This window comes from Patiria miniata, unplaced genomic scaffold (assembly GCF_015706575.1).
Source record: "Patiria miniata isolate m_02_andy unplaced genomic scaffold, ASM1570657v1 HiC_scaffold_24, whole genome shotgun sequence".
NCBI classification, from domain to species: domain Eukaryota; kingdom Metazoa; phylum Echinodermata; class Asteroidea; order Valvatida; family Asterinidae; genus Patiria; species Patiria miniata.
This window is the reverse complement of record NW_024037063.1, coordinates 18,544,960-18,560,440: the sequence shown is the minus strand read 5'-3', so window position 1 is coordinate 18,560,440 and position 15,481 is coordinate 18,544,960. Positions and strand designations below refer to the sequence as shown.

At 39.4% G+C, this 15,481-nt stretch overlaps 2 protein-coding genes across 2 annotated transcripts; one reads left to right on the top strand and one right to left on the bottom strand.

Annotated features, from left to right (window-relative positions):
• The first annotated feature begins 516 nt into the window (after positions 1-516).
• Positions 517-7,233, top strand: LOC119732630 (putative deoxyribonuclease TATDN1). Its single transcript, XM_038206248.1, has 12 exons — positions 517-537; positions 871-915; positions 1,031-1,080; positions 1,481-1,544; positions 2,220-2,369; positions 3,194-3,236; positions 3,576-3,661; positions 4,084-4,124; positions 4,473-4,549; positions 4,965-5,035; positions 5,553-5,685; positions 7,131-7,233. The coding sequence occupies exons 2-12, from the start codon at positions 876-878 to the stop codon at positions 7,231-7,233; spliced, it is 858 nt and encodes a 285-aa protein (XP_038062176.1). The 5' UTR covers positions 517-537; positions 871-875.
• A 2,078-nt stretch (positions 7,234-9,311) lies between these two features.
• On the bottom strand, positions 9,312-14,898 carry LOC119732629. Its single transcript, XM_038206247.1, has 5 exons — positions 14,681-14,898; positions 12,401-12,490; positions 11,484-11,603; positions 10,853-10,924; positions 9,312-9,529 (listed from the first exon to the last, which is right to left on the bottom strand). Exons 1-5 carry the CDS (start codon positions 14,703-14,705, stop codon positions 9,342-9,344), a joined length of 495 nt encoding a protein of 164 aa, XP_038062175.1. The 5' UTR covers positions 14,706-14,898; the 3' UTR covers positions 9,312-9,341.
• Positions 14,899-15,481: the final 583 nt, after the last annotated feature.

Sequence of the window (15,481 nt, the reverse complement as noted above, 5' to 3'; positions counted from 1 at the left end):
AAAAAATCATCCAAATCCACAAACCACTTCAATACAAAGAAGATTTGAAATCATAGCCCCCCCCCCCTCCACTTAAGTAAAACATTTTTTTTTAAAGAACAAAAAAAAAAAAAAAAAAAAAGTTGGCACAGCCCAGTTTTGATCCCTCTTCGGCATGGTAGCCAAACATTTAACCAATCGAGTTAAAAAGCGCTCTGGTTGGAACCAATAGAAGGGCAGTTAATGTTTTATTGATTCACTAGTTTTGATTGGCAATGGTGTTTTTGCAATGCCCAGATGCCGTAACAGTAGCTTTATATTGCGTTACGGCTGCTGTATACCCACTACAAATAAAATTTTCTCTGGATATGGAAAAGTAGGCCACGATATTTCAATTGCATTTTGTGAAAGTGGGTAAGATAACCTGTTGTTTGCTTTGTTATTGTTTATGCACCATTTTCACAGACAAAGAGTTGAAGATCACTTTATGACTTTTTCCTTTGTTTTTTTTTTTTTTTTTTTTTTTTTTTTTTGCAGACATTGGAGTTAACTTAACTGGTAAGCCTATTTTCATTAAAGGGTTTCAGGTGTTCAGGCCACCAATGACCACAAATAACAAGTGAATAACAAGCAAAATCAAATTACTTGAACAAATGCTAATTTGCCTTTGAAAATATTCCTCAAAGAAAAAGAAAAATGTTTTTGAAGTAAACAATGTCATGTATAAAATGATATTTACTTTTATGTTGTCGTATAGGCCTAATTTGTTAAAATAAAAATTACATATAAAGAACTATAGGGCCATATTCTGAAATGTTTTCTTTTTCAAACATGAATTTCTTTTACAATATTTGAAATTATTCACTTATGCTATGTTATCTGCAAACACAGATTCTATGTTTCGTGGCGTCTACCATGGATCACAGAAACATAAAGGTGAGAAATCACAATTGTTTACATTTATTTCAATGTTTATGTGATAATGTTTCAAAGAAAACAAGTGCAAATCAAACAACTTTCACAATGCTCACTTTTCCAATTTTTCTTGCAGATGACTTTCTTGATGTATTGCAGAGAGCGTTTGATCAAGGAGTGAAAAAAGTAAGTCAAACGTAAAAATTTGTCATCAAAAGCCATATCCTCTCTGAGTGATCCCCGTTTGATATTTCCCAGGTTTGCAACATTGCTAATGTTGCTAGCATTGTGACTTTGGGCGTGATCCCTGGCTACATGGCATATACAGATTACGGCTTCTGACTAGTGTCCCTTGAACAAAGACATTGATAGAATTGGGAACCGCCAACATAGGGCTCGATAGCTCAGTTGGTAGAGCACCGGAACGGCAATCCGGAGGTCGTAGGTTCAAGCCCCGCTCCAGTCAATGTCTTTGTTCAACTTTAAAGATAAAAACAATATCACTTATAAAAAAGTGTTCACCATCACCCCATGCATCATTTCTCTCTTTGCTAGTCTCTGTATTTATTTTGCTATCTTTTTCTAGATGTTTATCACTGGTAACAACCTTGAAGACAGTCGATCAGCATTGGAGCTCTCAAAGACAAACGGTACTTTGTTTAATAGGGACAAGCAAAATGTAATGAACAGAATTTAAAGAAATGTTCTCTGTGCTATTTTTGAGTGTCATCTTGAAAAATATATCAATCGCTGTTTTCCTTGCAATATAAAACTTATTCAATTGTGAATGCGACGTCCAACGAAAAAATCCACCGGCGTTTAGTTACTGAATTATTTCTTCACAAAATTTGAATTATTGGCTGCCACACAATAATGTGGCTCTCGCAGGGCGGGTTCATTTGTGCACAAAATGAAAGCCTTTTTCGGAGGGTTGCAAACACCCAAAATCAGAAAAGTATATTTTTCGTTAAAACAAATCATACAAATTCAAAAATTTGTTAGGAGGAAAAAAATCCATTTTTTGAAGAGCATGGGGTTCGCATCTTTAAGTAGAATCGAATGGACTCAATATCCTTTTATTTGTGCATGTATGGACAAAAAGAATGATTTACAAAATATTTTGATTACCTAGATCAAGGTAAAATCTGTTGATAGTCACTAGCATCCCTCCCAAAATTGAAAATATTGTATTTGTATATTATGTGTATATTTGTATAGTATTTCAATATTATTGTATGTGCATAAGCAGCATCCTTCCAAAAATTGTATTATTGTATATAATACTTTCCAAGCTTACATTGAGTTCGCGCTTGACCTTTTACTAGATGCACTATACAGCACAGTTGGCTGTCATCCAACACGATGTAAGGAGTTTGATGAAGCTGCAGGGGGTCCTGATGAATATTCAACAGCGTTGCTGAATCTCGCTCAGGCCAACAAAGAGAAAGTTATAGCCATTGGAGAGTGTGGACTAGGTAAGTAATTATGTTATGCCCAACTAAAGGTATAGACCCAACTATAGTTGGGATGGTCCCAACTATAGTTAGGACATTCCAAAGTATAGACAGGATCCCAAGTATAATTGGGATTGTCCAAACTGTAGTTGGGACGACGCTATAGCTTGGGTGTAACAATTCTACTGTGTACCTTTGTAAATTAAAGGTAGAGTAAATCATTTGCAGCTGTCCAAAGAGAAACTGACAAAATTATTGTTGAAAAGCATACTTGGTTTGAAGATAGTAATGGCACTGAACTCCCTGTGAAATTATTCTTTCTTGCCTACTGTCATTTTGAAGAAGACAATAAAAGAACGCCTTTTCCAAAGATGTGTCTAAAGATGCATTTTTGGAAATTTCCATTCTAGTTCGCGTTTAATTTTGCAAAGCCGTGAATGGGTGCGCACAAGCATTGACACGACGCACTCACGCGTGTGGTTCTGTGCTATAATTCGTTGGTGCAGTGCATGACATCGCGTAACTGCAATCGGCTGAATGAGAACGTGTCCCGGAAGCTGATTCGGGGCGCAATTCAAAACATGACTCGGCAACTTGTGAATTGAAATCAAGATCCTACAATATTGTTTTCTCGGAATATACAGCATTCACTGAGCTATTCATCAGGTTAGTTGTTAAGCACCCTTGTTTAGATTTTGAGCACTTTTGTTGCTTCAAACAAACAAAATGCCCAAATGTCAAACGATATAATCTACTTTTTAATAGGATGCACCAAGATAATGTTAATAGCAGATAAAACAATCTGTTAATGTGATTTGTTTAATTATTCAACTTTTTTGTTTCAGATTATGACAGACTTCACTTTTGCCCGAAGGAGCCACAGCTGAAGTAAGTATCTAAAAAAGACTGGGCAAGTCTAGTAAAGCTGGTCCCAGAGTGCACAGTGTTTTATTCGAGTGTTTCAGAATGACTGGAAGTCTGTTCATGCATCTGGTCTACACAATGGCCGGATTTAGCCCATTCATTGACGTTACGGGGTAATCCTATACAATAGCACTGCCCAGCTCACAAGTGACAGTCAGTCAATCAGCCAAATAGGTACAAAACGGACTGTAGGTTTGCCCTCTGGGACCAGAAAAAGTTGTCAGTCACGAAATTCAAGATCTGAACAACATCATACTCCAAACTTTATTACATAGGGTATTTTTCTTTTCGTCCTGTTTTCAGGTATTTTGAGAAGCAACTTGATCTCTCTGAGCAGACCAGATTGCCACTTTTTCTACATTGCAGGAATTCGCACAGCGACTTTACAGGTACAAAAATACAAACACGGGTACAAACACACAGTTGTACTTTACATAACTCTGGAGGACAAGGCATTGTCTTTCCCTTTGTCCCTATAATATAAGACTCTCCCATAGCACACATACGCACAATCAAGGACCGTTTTCAACAAAAGATGAACGCTTGAGGTCAACAAAGAATCTGTTGTTCTTCCTTAGTCTGTCTGTCCTCGGGGTGTACGTAAAGTACGTACACACTTGTTCCATAGCTGTGGGGACCACACCACTGATGAATGATAGTTATTATGAGGACCAAGGACAATGAGGGGACAGCAGAGAATCCCAACAACTCTCTTGGGCTAATACATGACATCATTTTAGTTTTTTCTTAAATTGCATTGGAAGTCTGGTTTTCACATTTCTGAACTTGTTTGATTTTATTATCATTTCAGAAATTCTCAAAAGAAATCGAGACAAGTTCGTCGGAGGCGTGGTGAGTTGGTGCAGTTTATTTATGAATTTGAAAACTGACAGAGTACGAGAATAGATTTGTGGGGGGAAAAAAATAGGACAACTGGGATAAGTTTAGAAGCATATGGGCAGCGTAGGCAATTTTCGGGCTATTTACCGGTCTGCACCCTTAGATACAAGAGTATCAACAAAAGAGAAAAAAAATGGAAGAATTTGTCTGCCATCTTGAAAAATCCGCCGTCTTGGGTGAAAAACATAAAAAAGGGCCTCCTCTGTCCTTTCTTCAAAAAGCCCAAACGAGAATTAATGTTTTTACTCGGTCTGATGAGTTAGAAGATAATATTATTGTCCATTGTTCTATTTAACACAGGTGCATACATTTGACGGTACAAAGGAAGACGCTTCCACATATCTTGATTTAGGTCTGCATATAGGAATCAATGGATGGTGAGTCATTTGTGCCACATCATCAATCACATTATCATCCATCCCAGAAAAATTCTGATCCCAACTTCACATGTTGAAAAGTGAAGTAAAGTCTTGTCCCGAGCCAATATGGCCCGCCAGGCCGGCGTTTATCTCCGGTTTCAGTGGCATGAAACGACTGAGAATATCTCTATTCCCCCTGGATGGGATGCCAGTCCATCGCAGGTTACTTTCAGCTAATGCCGGTACCCATTTATACTGCTGGGTGGAGTGAAGTGGGGGTGAAGTGGCTTGCCCAAGGACACAACATATGGTCAGCAGCTGGATTCGAACCCCTGATTCTAGTCGCCCATTCTGAATCAGTGGAGTTGTAATTTGTGCACTCTGGGACCAGCTTTACAAGGCTTGCTTGTCTTGTTTCTATTTTAACTCCCAGTTCTCTGAAGACTGCAGCTAACATTGAAGCCATGTGTTCAGTCCCAAGTGACAAACTGCTTATTGAAACAGGTTAGTGTTACAGTGGGAAAAAATTAATCATATGTATTATCTTGTATAAATAGCCGTTGATGTTTAAACAAGGGAATACATTTGTGCTTGGCAGGTTTTAAACACAATGTTTAAGACCGGTTTGGAGTCTGGACACTGATAATGAGTAAACTAAGGAAATTGGCTTGTGTGTACTGTGCGATGTGGCGCAGAACGCAGCTGTGCCGCTGCAGTGCGAATTTAGGACTGTGAAATACGGACTCATTGGTAGTATTGCGCGTGCCTACTTGAGGATTATGAACGGTCAGCAAAGGGTAAAAGGGACCGAATTTCAAAGGGGTCCAAATTTCATTTAATACTGGAAAAGTGTTTAAGACCAGCCTGCCTGTGTTTTGTCAACCATTTAAAGACCAGCCACGTGACGGGCTCTCGACCAATAGGAATGGGTAAACTGTCTTGGGTATTTATGAATATCTGTTATACTGTATGATTTGGCATAAATTTGGGTTGTAAGTATACTTCTGGTATATTTGAATAGATGCTCCTTGGTGCGAGATACGACCAAGTCACGCAGGATTCAAATACATCAAAACATCGTTTCAGACTAAGAAGAAGGAGAAATGGGAGCAAGGTTTTTGTGTGAAGAGCCGGAACGAACCAAGCCATATCATGTAAGTCTTGACCAGGGTAATATTTTATTTTTTAATTTTCCCCCATGTGCACAGTATTTTTCATCTTTGTCACAAAAAGTTACAGATGACTGTTGGTTATTTTTTGAGTTTGCCCTGCAAAATATATTTTCTTTAAATTGATATTTTGCTAGTAACACGAGCCTATTCAAATTCGGTCTGTACACTTGATAAATAAACAACTGGCCTAAGTGGTTTTTCAAGTCCCGTATTGTGGTTGCTGTATCTTTTGAACAAAACATCCTAATTAAACCAAATAAAAAGCATTTCAAAGACCAATTATTCTACTCGGCAATACATTAGACCCAATTTTTACCCCTCAGCCGATAGGCTCGAGGGGTATTGTCATCGCCTAGGGTGTCCGTCGGGCCGGCCCGGCTGGAGGTCTGTATGTCCGTCCGGGCAGCTTAGTTTCCGGATGATAACTTGAGTTAGAAATGTTGTTTGGGGATGTTACTATGGTAGGGGTTGCCCTTAGGAGTAGGCAAGTTGGGATTGGGTTTGAGGTCAAAAGGTCAAAGGTCAAGGTCACCGTGGTGAGTTGAAGTAAATGGTTTCCGGAGCATAACTTGAGTTAGAAATGAGATTTTGCTGTCTAACTTTGGTAGGGGGTTGCTCTTGGGAGTAGGCAAGTTGGGATTGGTTTGGGGGTCAAAAGGTCAAAGGTCAAGGTCACCATGGTGAGTTAAATGTAAATGGTTTCCGGATGATAACTTGAGTTAGAAATCACATTTTGCTGTCTAACTTCGGTAGGGGGTTGCCCTTTGGTACAGGCAAGTTGGGATTAGTGTTGGGGTCAAAAGGTCAAAGGTCAAGGTCTAACTTTGGTAGGGGGTTGCCCTTGGGAGAAGCAAGTTTGGATTGATTTTGGGTTAAAAATGTCAAAGGTCAAGGTGGTGAATTAAACGTAAATGATTTCCGGATGATAACTGAGTTAGAAATCACATTTTACTGTCTAACTTCAGTAGGGGGTTGCCCTTGGGTACAGGCAAGTTGGGATTGGTGTTGAGAACAAAAGGTCAAAGTCACTGTGGTGAGTTAAAGGTAAATGGGGTTTCCGGATGATAACTTGAGTTAGAAATGAAATTTTGATGTCTAACTTTGGTAGGGGGTTTCCCATTGGTACAGGCATGTTGGGACTGGTTCTGGGGTCAAAGGTCAAAGGTCAAGGTAACCATGTTGAGCTAAAGGTTAATGGTTTCCGGATGATAACTTCACTCTGGCTGAGGGGTTTCAACAGCAATGCTGTTATTTTTTAATTCTACTCCAACTTTTCTGAAAACATGCCCGATTCGACTGTTAGGTTTTTTGAAGGACAACCTGTACATTGTTCATGTAATTTTGGTGAAGGACAAAACCTTATATTAAATTTAACTTAAATGGACAGTCATATGTTTCATTTTTTTTATTCTCGTGTGTCTTTTCAGACAAGTGCTAGAAGTTATGGCCGCAGCGAGGGAGGAAAACATTGAAGAACTAGCCCAGAATTTGCATGATAATACCGAGAAACTGTTCTTTGGGCCCAGGTGAGATGCTCGTCATATGTAAAATGCAGAGTTGTGATGAGTCACTGATTTTTGTGACGCGAGTCGAGTCAAGTCGTTTTAAAGAAGTGACTTGAGTCGAGTCATTTAATTAAAAGGACACTGCGTCCTGGAACAGCCCAATTGGGCTACAAAACGCGCTTTGAACAAAATAATGTTTATCGGAAAGAACATTTAAAAGTAGGATATAAACATCCATACAACTATCCTTTCAAAACTGGTCATTTTTGTGTTATTCCTGTATTATGCGTGCGAGAACGACTTTCGGGGTCCACTTTTGCGACCCCAAAAAGTCCAGCTGTTTGGGTGCTAGTTGTGATTTCATCCGTAAAGTGTTCACCTTTTGACGTCGAAGAAATCACATTTTGTGCATTGATGATTGGTAACCGCTGTTCGCGAGCAGGGTGCTGTATAGGTAGGTTATAAAAAACACACACAACGTGTATATCGTACATTTACTGAACGACAGGAAAAAAACGTATTCGTACTCCGTCATGTCCGATGTAAACAACCGGGGTTTGTTTTTCGTCTTTTCTCGGGAACGGTAAGACATTAAGTTGGTTTCCTTTCAACCAGATGTTTGAAATAGGATAAGTAAACTATGAAATTTTCGGGGATTTCAGGACCTAGTGCCCCTTTAAAGAAGTGACTCAAGTCGAGTCAAGTCATCAGATCAAGAAGGTCGAGTCGAGTCGAGTCGAGTCAAGTATTTAGCTTGAGTCATAGTTAGGACATCCCAACTGTAGTTGGGACTGTCCTAATTAAAGTTTGGGTAATTGCTATAGCAATACATGTAACATGTTGATCAGAAATTTTAAATGACTCTGGCTTGCCTTTACCAATTAAAATGTACAGTTTAGATTTTCTGACTTCAGCTTTTTGATTTAAAAGAAGTAGTACTTCATCAAAGCTTGTAATTTGTTGAAGATGTACAAAAAAAATCTCACCAAAATTAGGACTGCAAGCCAGCTTTAAAACCGAAAATATATATTTATAAGATGAAATATTTTTTGCGTTGGGGTGATGTAAATTAGTGTTACGTTTTGCCCTTTACCGACGTATAAACACTGTATACTCAGTGTGCTACCTCCCGAGTGAAAGTTGGAAAAAAATCACTCTGCTGGGACTCAAACCCATGACCTCCTGCTTGCTAGTTCGAGTCCCACCCGAGTGATGTTTTACAACTTTCACGTGGGAGGTAACACACTGAGAATACAGTGTTAAAATGTCGGTGAAGGGCAAAACCTAATATTGAAAATATATATTTAAATAAAAACAGATGGATTTACATCAAACAAATCTTGAGAGGACTGCAAAATAATCATGTGATTTATTATTTAGTTTTGTCATTTGGGGATTTTGTTTTCACACAGTATAATGACAGCGTATGGTCATTTCCCCATTTTCAATTATCCGAGATGCCCCGCCCCCTTTTTAGCCAGCGTCTCATCAAGTCAAAACACAACTTCAGTGTAAATATACAATGTACACTGAATGCTTCGCATGTAACTACAGGGTGAGTAAAAAAAAAACCAACCCAATTGTGGGGACTATTGTTTTAGTGAAGTTCTGCATGTAGCACTTTCAAAATCTAGGATATAAAAGCCCAATTCATAGGCTTTCTTTTAGTACAAGAATCATTCAAATCACTCTTGTACTTTTCAAGTTACGGAATTATAAACACAACCACCATTTTAAAGTTCTGTCCACAGATCGCAAAAAAAAGGTGAGCGTTCTTTCAGCATGACGAAAACAATTCACACACATCCCTATGTGATTTGTTTTCGTTTTACTGAAAGAATACTTGCCTTCTTGTGATCTGTGGACAGAACTTTAAAACGGTTGTTGTGTTTAACATTCCTTAACTTGAAAAGTGCAGGAGTGATTTGAATGATTCTTGTACTAAAAGAAAGCTTATTAATAGGGCTTTCATATCCTAGATTTTGAAATTGCTACATGCAGAACCTCACTAAAACAATGGTCCCGATACTTGGGTTTCGGTTGTTTTTTTACTCGCCCTGTATATTACAGTAAATTTAATATTGTTCACATTTTTACATTCTTCTACATCCAATCTAAAATCTCTGTCCCCTTTTATCTTGTCGATTTGGACCGGGTACCCCCTCCCCCTTTTGGATTTTTGGGGGTCGCGGCTGCCCCCTTGACGTTCCCCTTGGTGGTAGCGGCTGGACCTTTCTCGCCCTCTTTGACCGGTTCTAGACGGGCTTGCTTGCCCCCTGTCCTTGCAAGCTCGCGTCGTTCGTATTGCTCCATTAAATTCTCTGCAAACAACACAGTGATGAAGATATTATAATTTGGTACTTAATAATAAACACATTTATGATCAAATAGACCACAAAGCAAAACTGACTAGGTGAATGTTTATGTAATATATGTAGTCATAAAGCTGAACAAAGATATTGACTGGAGCGGTGTTTGAACCTGTGACCTCAGGATTGCTGTTCCAGTGCTCTACCAACTGAGCTATCCAGCGCTATGTTGGCAGTTTCGCAGTTAGTCCATGAAGGGCGCTTGTCAGAAGTCATAAATCCATGTAGCTCCATAGGCGTAGCCAGCAGGGGGGGGGGGGGGGGATCTACCCCCCAATATTTTGTATAGACTGCCTTTTTCCATTCAAATGCCCGTCTTTGAATGGGCTTACCCCCCCCCCCCAATAATTTGTAAAGAGTGCCCTTTTTATATGAAGTGCCCTTTTTGTTTTCTGAACAAGTGCCCTTTACCAAAAAGAAGTTGGTGCCCTTTTTGTGGCATCTGCCGTTTTGGGTGCCTTTTTCAGAATTTTGCACATGTATCGCCCTGAAAAGCACCATATAATGGCCCTTTGTGTGCACAATTGTGGGTTTTACCCCCCCCCCCCCCTTTTTTTTATTTTACGGAGGCCAAGTGTCCGTGCCTTTTTCCATTCAAATGCCCGTCTTTGAATGGGCTTACCCCCCCCCCCCCCCAATAATTTGTAAAGAGTGCCCTTTTTATATGAAGTGCCCTTTTTGTTTTCTGAACAAGTGCCCTTTACCAAAAGAAGTTGGTGCCCTTTTTGTGGCATCTGCCGTTTTGGGTGCCTTTTTCAGAATTTTGCACATGTATCGCCCTGAAAAGCACCATATAATGGCCCTTTGTGTGCACAATTGTGGGTTTTACCCCCCCCCCCTTTTTTTTATTTTACGGAGGCCAAGTGTCCGGAGAAAAAAACCTGTCTATATTTCACAACGGATGTGCAAATGCCCTTTTCAAAAAAGTTTAAACCCCCCCAATAAAAATGACCGTGCTACACCCCTGAGCTCAGTTGGTAGAGCACCGGAGTAGTGTTCCAGAGGTCAAAGGTTCATATCCTGTTCTAGTCAATGTCTTTATTCAACTTGATTATCATAAACAAATCAATTTTATTTAGTTTGTTGTGTATTGGGGAAACAAAATGCAGATCCTGTCTTGGACCAGGACTTTGTTCTGGTAAAGTTGTTCTGTTCGTCCGTCCTTATTGCTAGTGTTTGTTATACACATCTCGTCCTCATTGTTTGTTTGTTTGTTGGGTTGTTTATTTTTTTTGTTTTTTTTTGTTTACACTGAGTATTTGCCATTGCACTTACTCATGAAATCGGGATCTTTCGTGACGCGTTTGACCATTGGTGTGAACGGTTTGAGTGTGTTGTCATCATTTCCTAAACGGAGTTGAAACACAAAAAAGTTTTCTGTTTTTAAATCGGTAAACGTGGTGGCTGATTCAACACTTTCATAAGCGTAACACATTTTCAAATACAACAGAAACAAATTGATTCTTAACGTTGCACAACGTTACATATTTATGATAAAACAGAAACAAAATGAGTCATTAACGTAACACATTTCAAACATATTAGAAACGTTTTTTAAAAGACATGAACATAACACATTTCAAATAAAACAAACGAAACGAGTCATTAACGTAACACATTTTGAACAAAACAGAAACGTAATACATTGTAAGTAATTACCGTAACACATTTCAAATACCACAACGCAACGAGTCATAAACTTCACACATTTCAAATAAACCAACAGAAAAATTATCAACCTAATATAAATCAAATATAACGGAAACGAAATGAGTCATTAACGCTAGACGTTTCAAATGAAACGGACACGAAATGAGTCATAAACGTTACACAATTCAAATGAAACTGTGTAAAACGTTTCAACGCGTTATCTGACGGTCCTAAACGTTAGCTGATAAAGACTTACGTTCAATGAGGATGGGGATGTAGGTGACTTTGGGTTGCAGGAGTCTCGCAGCGGGAAACCGAGGGTTGTAATCACCCAGATTTTGTAAGTTGCCTTCCTCATCGGCCAAATCAAGCACCACTACAGAAAAAAGACAGTCAATGCATTGCAAACACGCGTAAGATCGTTTTGTTTTTGTCCATTTTTTTGCGTCTCAAGCAACAAATTTGCTCAAGTATATGGGTGCATAACAACTGGCCTGTTGAAGCTTCAGCTGAGTTTGAGAAAACAGAGAAAATGTAGGCTATTCATAATTTGTGGGGTCTCGTAACTGGATTCCGTTGTTAACGCACGTTCAAAAGTATTAGTCAGGCAGATTGGCGCTTTTCCAATTGATGATAAAGCATGAAATTTGGCACGCAGTCAGAGCATGTCTTGGAAAAGATATTTGGCTATAGGGCTATCGCAGATTTGTCCTTTGAAAAAAAATATCATAGAATAACATGCAATGGCCGCCATTTTGAAAATTTAGACAATTTCTGGTTGTCCTGTAATTTCTTTTTCAAAGGACAAATCTGCGATGGCCCTATAGCCAAATATCTTTCCCATGACATACTCTGACTGTGGGCCCAATTTCCTTTATTATCAAACTGAACAATCTTATCACCAATCTGCTGTACGATGTGCCCTATTTTAAAGGCTTCCTATTTTAAAACAACCTTCAATGTTAATTTTCCTCCAAATGATATCATTTCAGTCTGAATGAAGTCAGGGTATTTGGTACCAGTCCTATCTGTAATTTGAGCAAGGTTTCATTATAGCGATGGCTTCATATTCATTTCCGGCAAATTGTAGATGTCATTTCATAAAGTCGGCCTTTAACTTATAAAATTTATTATAAAAATGTGAGCAACGAAGTTATTTGTTAATTTTCTGACCTTTTTCATCCGTGACGCCGCATTTTATCCTCAGGTGTTGTACCAGATTCCGCACCATACAATTATTATTGGCTAGAAATGTGTTGTTGCCTGATAATATGCAGGGGAAAAATAGGAATCGTATTATCAAAGTGAAGTAAATACGTGGGAAAATGAAGCATTTTTTCTCCGAACCGCATGTTTCCTCCGCTACCCACACCAATTCTAATGGTCCCTCTGTTTTTTGTGGAGCTCCTGGTCAAATGGTTGATGTGTTCTACCCAAGGGCGATGGTACCGTGGGTTCGAATTCAGACGGGTGGTTGCTTGTGTTCTTGGGCAAGACAATTTACTACAAGTTCCTCCTTTCGACCTGTGAGGGTATAGAGGCCAGATTGTGTTGTTCTTGAACTGCTCGGAACTAAGAACAGTGATTATTATTTATTTAAAGGTGCCGCAGTTGAAATTCGGTGTTTAAAGATAACGTACGATTATTTGCTTTTTGTGATTTTTTTTTCCGTTTGAAGCAACGAAATTGCTCAAGAAGGATGCATAAGAAAAACCTATTGAAATGCCAGCTCAGTGGATGCTGAGTTCAGAGAAAACCTATGCACATTTTTTGGGGGTCTCGTAACGGATTTGCGTTGCTATAACGCACGTACAAAAACTATATGCAGCACCACCTTCAATGTTTGTTTTCTTCCAAATGATACCATTTCAGGCGGAATAATTTCACAGGGTATTTGGTACCAGTCCTATATTCAATTCAGCAAGGTTTTTCTCGTTAAATCGGTAGGTATCGGAAGGTAATTGCAAACATTTCTACGTGCATAAATTCACAATCTACATGTACTTTAATAAACTCCGCTGATCTGCAGCATGGTATCTTGTTTGCTTGTATTGTGCAACTTGACCGTATATCTGACTATAAAGTCACAAGAGCTTGATAACTAATTATAAACACAATGCGTCTTGGTTTCCCTCAGACGAGGACCAACGGGTTGGCTATTGTAGCCTGTCTAAAATAACAGTCTTGAAGGATACGACCGCAGAAATATGAAACCGTCTTTATTCTGTCTTTATCTTGTAAATAAGAAAGAAGAAAATCCTAGTCCGTCATTTGGGCTGTCTTAATGGCAGAGGGCGAAAATATCCGACGTGTAATAATCCTCATCGCCCTGTGTAATAAGTACACGGAAAATGCATGGCTTTCATTAAAAAAAAACCAAAGCCATACTTTGATATTTTTTCTTATTGTGAACAATGCCAGTAGCGGGAATTGAAGGTATAGACCATGATCATGTTGTAGCTATCTTGATTTTTCCCCCTTCAAATCAACGTAACCAAAGCGAGGCTGGAAGGAAAAATAGTCTGGTTCCTTTTTACACAAAAACATTATCATTCGGCAAATGGTGGCAGCATGATAAAGGCCTATAGGAACAATAATACCGTATTGTTCCCCGTGCTATTTCGAGTTTCATCCCCGAAGTGCCCCAATTTTTTTCTTTCAATAAAAACCATACTAAGAAAAATAATTAGGAGAGGTCCAGCACGTTGTTTACGTTATTAACAATGGATTATATTTTTAGAGACGATATTGGGCCAGACAAACATATATGAATATTACTGATGTGGGACCTTCTTAATAATATTTCATGTCGCAATTCTGTATATCGGGCCAGTTCATGTTAACCATTTACAACACTGTTAATTTATGGCTATAAAGTGCACAACACACAGTGTTATGTAAAAACATAACCTGTATGACAACTGAAGTACTCTCGTGTCATTCAATTTAATTTAATCTGTTTAACGGTGATACTATAGAATGCTATGGTTATTCATTGCATTCCAAATGGATTCAGCCGGGAAAAATATAATTCCAGCGGTGGGGTACCCCCCCCCCCCCTTCGCCGCTGCTGACACAGCCTGACTTTGAAAGCTTCGCATAAACTAGAAGTAAAACATGTATACCCTAAATATAAAACCTCCATTCACGTACTCCAAAACTCCCCAAAATATTCTTATGCGGTTATACGGCAATGTACTCTGTCTGCTCTCGGGTCTCCCGCCCTCTTTGGAGGACAACCCCCTCCCCCACCCCACCCCAACCCACCCCTCCCCCGGACAATTTCTACATCCACCGCTCTACTCAGCGAGAAGAATTTCAAATATAGTTTATTTAAATTTCTGAAAACTGAACTTTTGTAACGACATTCCACAACATCATAGGAAATTACTAATTTAATGGCTAAAGTAACAGCGCTTTACACCAGATATTGATAAAAAAGATTGATATTACCTCCCAACCAGACACTGAAGAACATGTCGTGCTTCTTACGGACTCAAATCCAACATGTAATTTCCGTTTGTAGCAGGAGCAAAAAAAATGTGGTTTGGTGTTGTACCTCGTACCTCAACGCAACACTTGACAGATTATAATGTCGTAGCGTGGTGGGTTACATGGTTACCGCGTGATGTCGCGCCAATGTAGCTCGATGCACGCGTTTCGTTCTTCAAGTTCGACGCCGCAGCCAGCCTTCAAATAAGCGCGCTACATGACTGGCATACCAGGGAGTGGGCGGGGGGGGGGGGGGGCAACGGCCCCCGCTGAACGCCAGTAAACCCTTCCCCTTATGTCCCCGCTCAAAATTTGGGGAAAGAAATAAGCTTACCCCACTTCTGGCACTTATTTTTAAGAAAATATCACCGATTCATTTTTATTCTATCTAGCTGGCAAACTAAATAATTCCCTTGGTCGTTTATTTTTAAAAATTAAAAGTACACTTTGTGAATTCGTTTAATTAAATGAGTCGATATATATCATCAGGTTAAATACTGGGCGTTGCCAAAAGGTTTTTCTAAGGGTGCGGGGGGGGGGGGGGTAAACACCTGCCGTAGCAAAATCGTAAACTGTGGACCGGGGTCATTGGACGCTTGGAGGCGCTGTTAACAAACAAGTGCGAGTGCACAATAAGCTCTGGCCTCTTGCCTGAAAGTCTTGCAGGACATCTATCAAAATGATCCCTGCCGGGCTTAAAAATGAGACACCCAAAAAGAGCGACGCTGATGGCACATTTGGAACACCATACTTTAGGTGTAT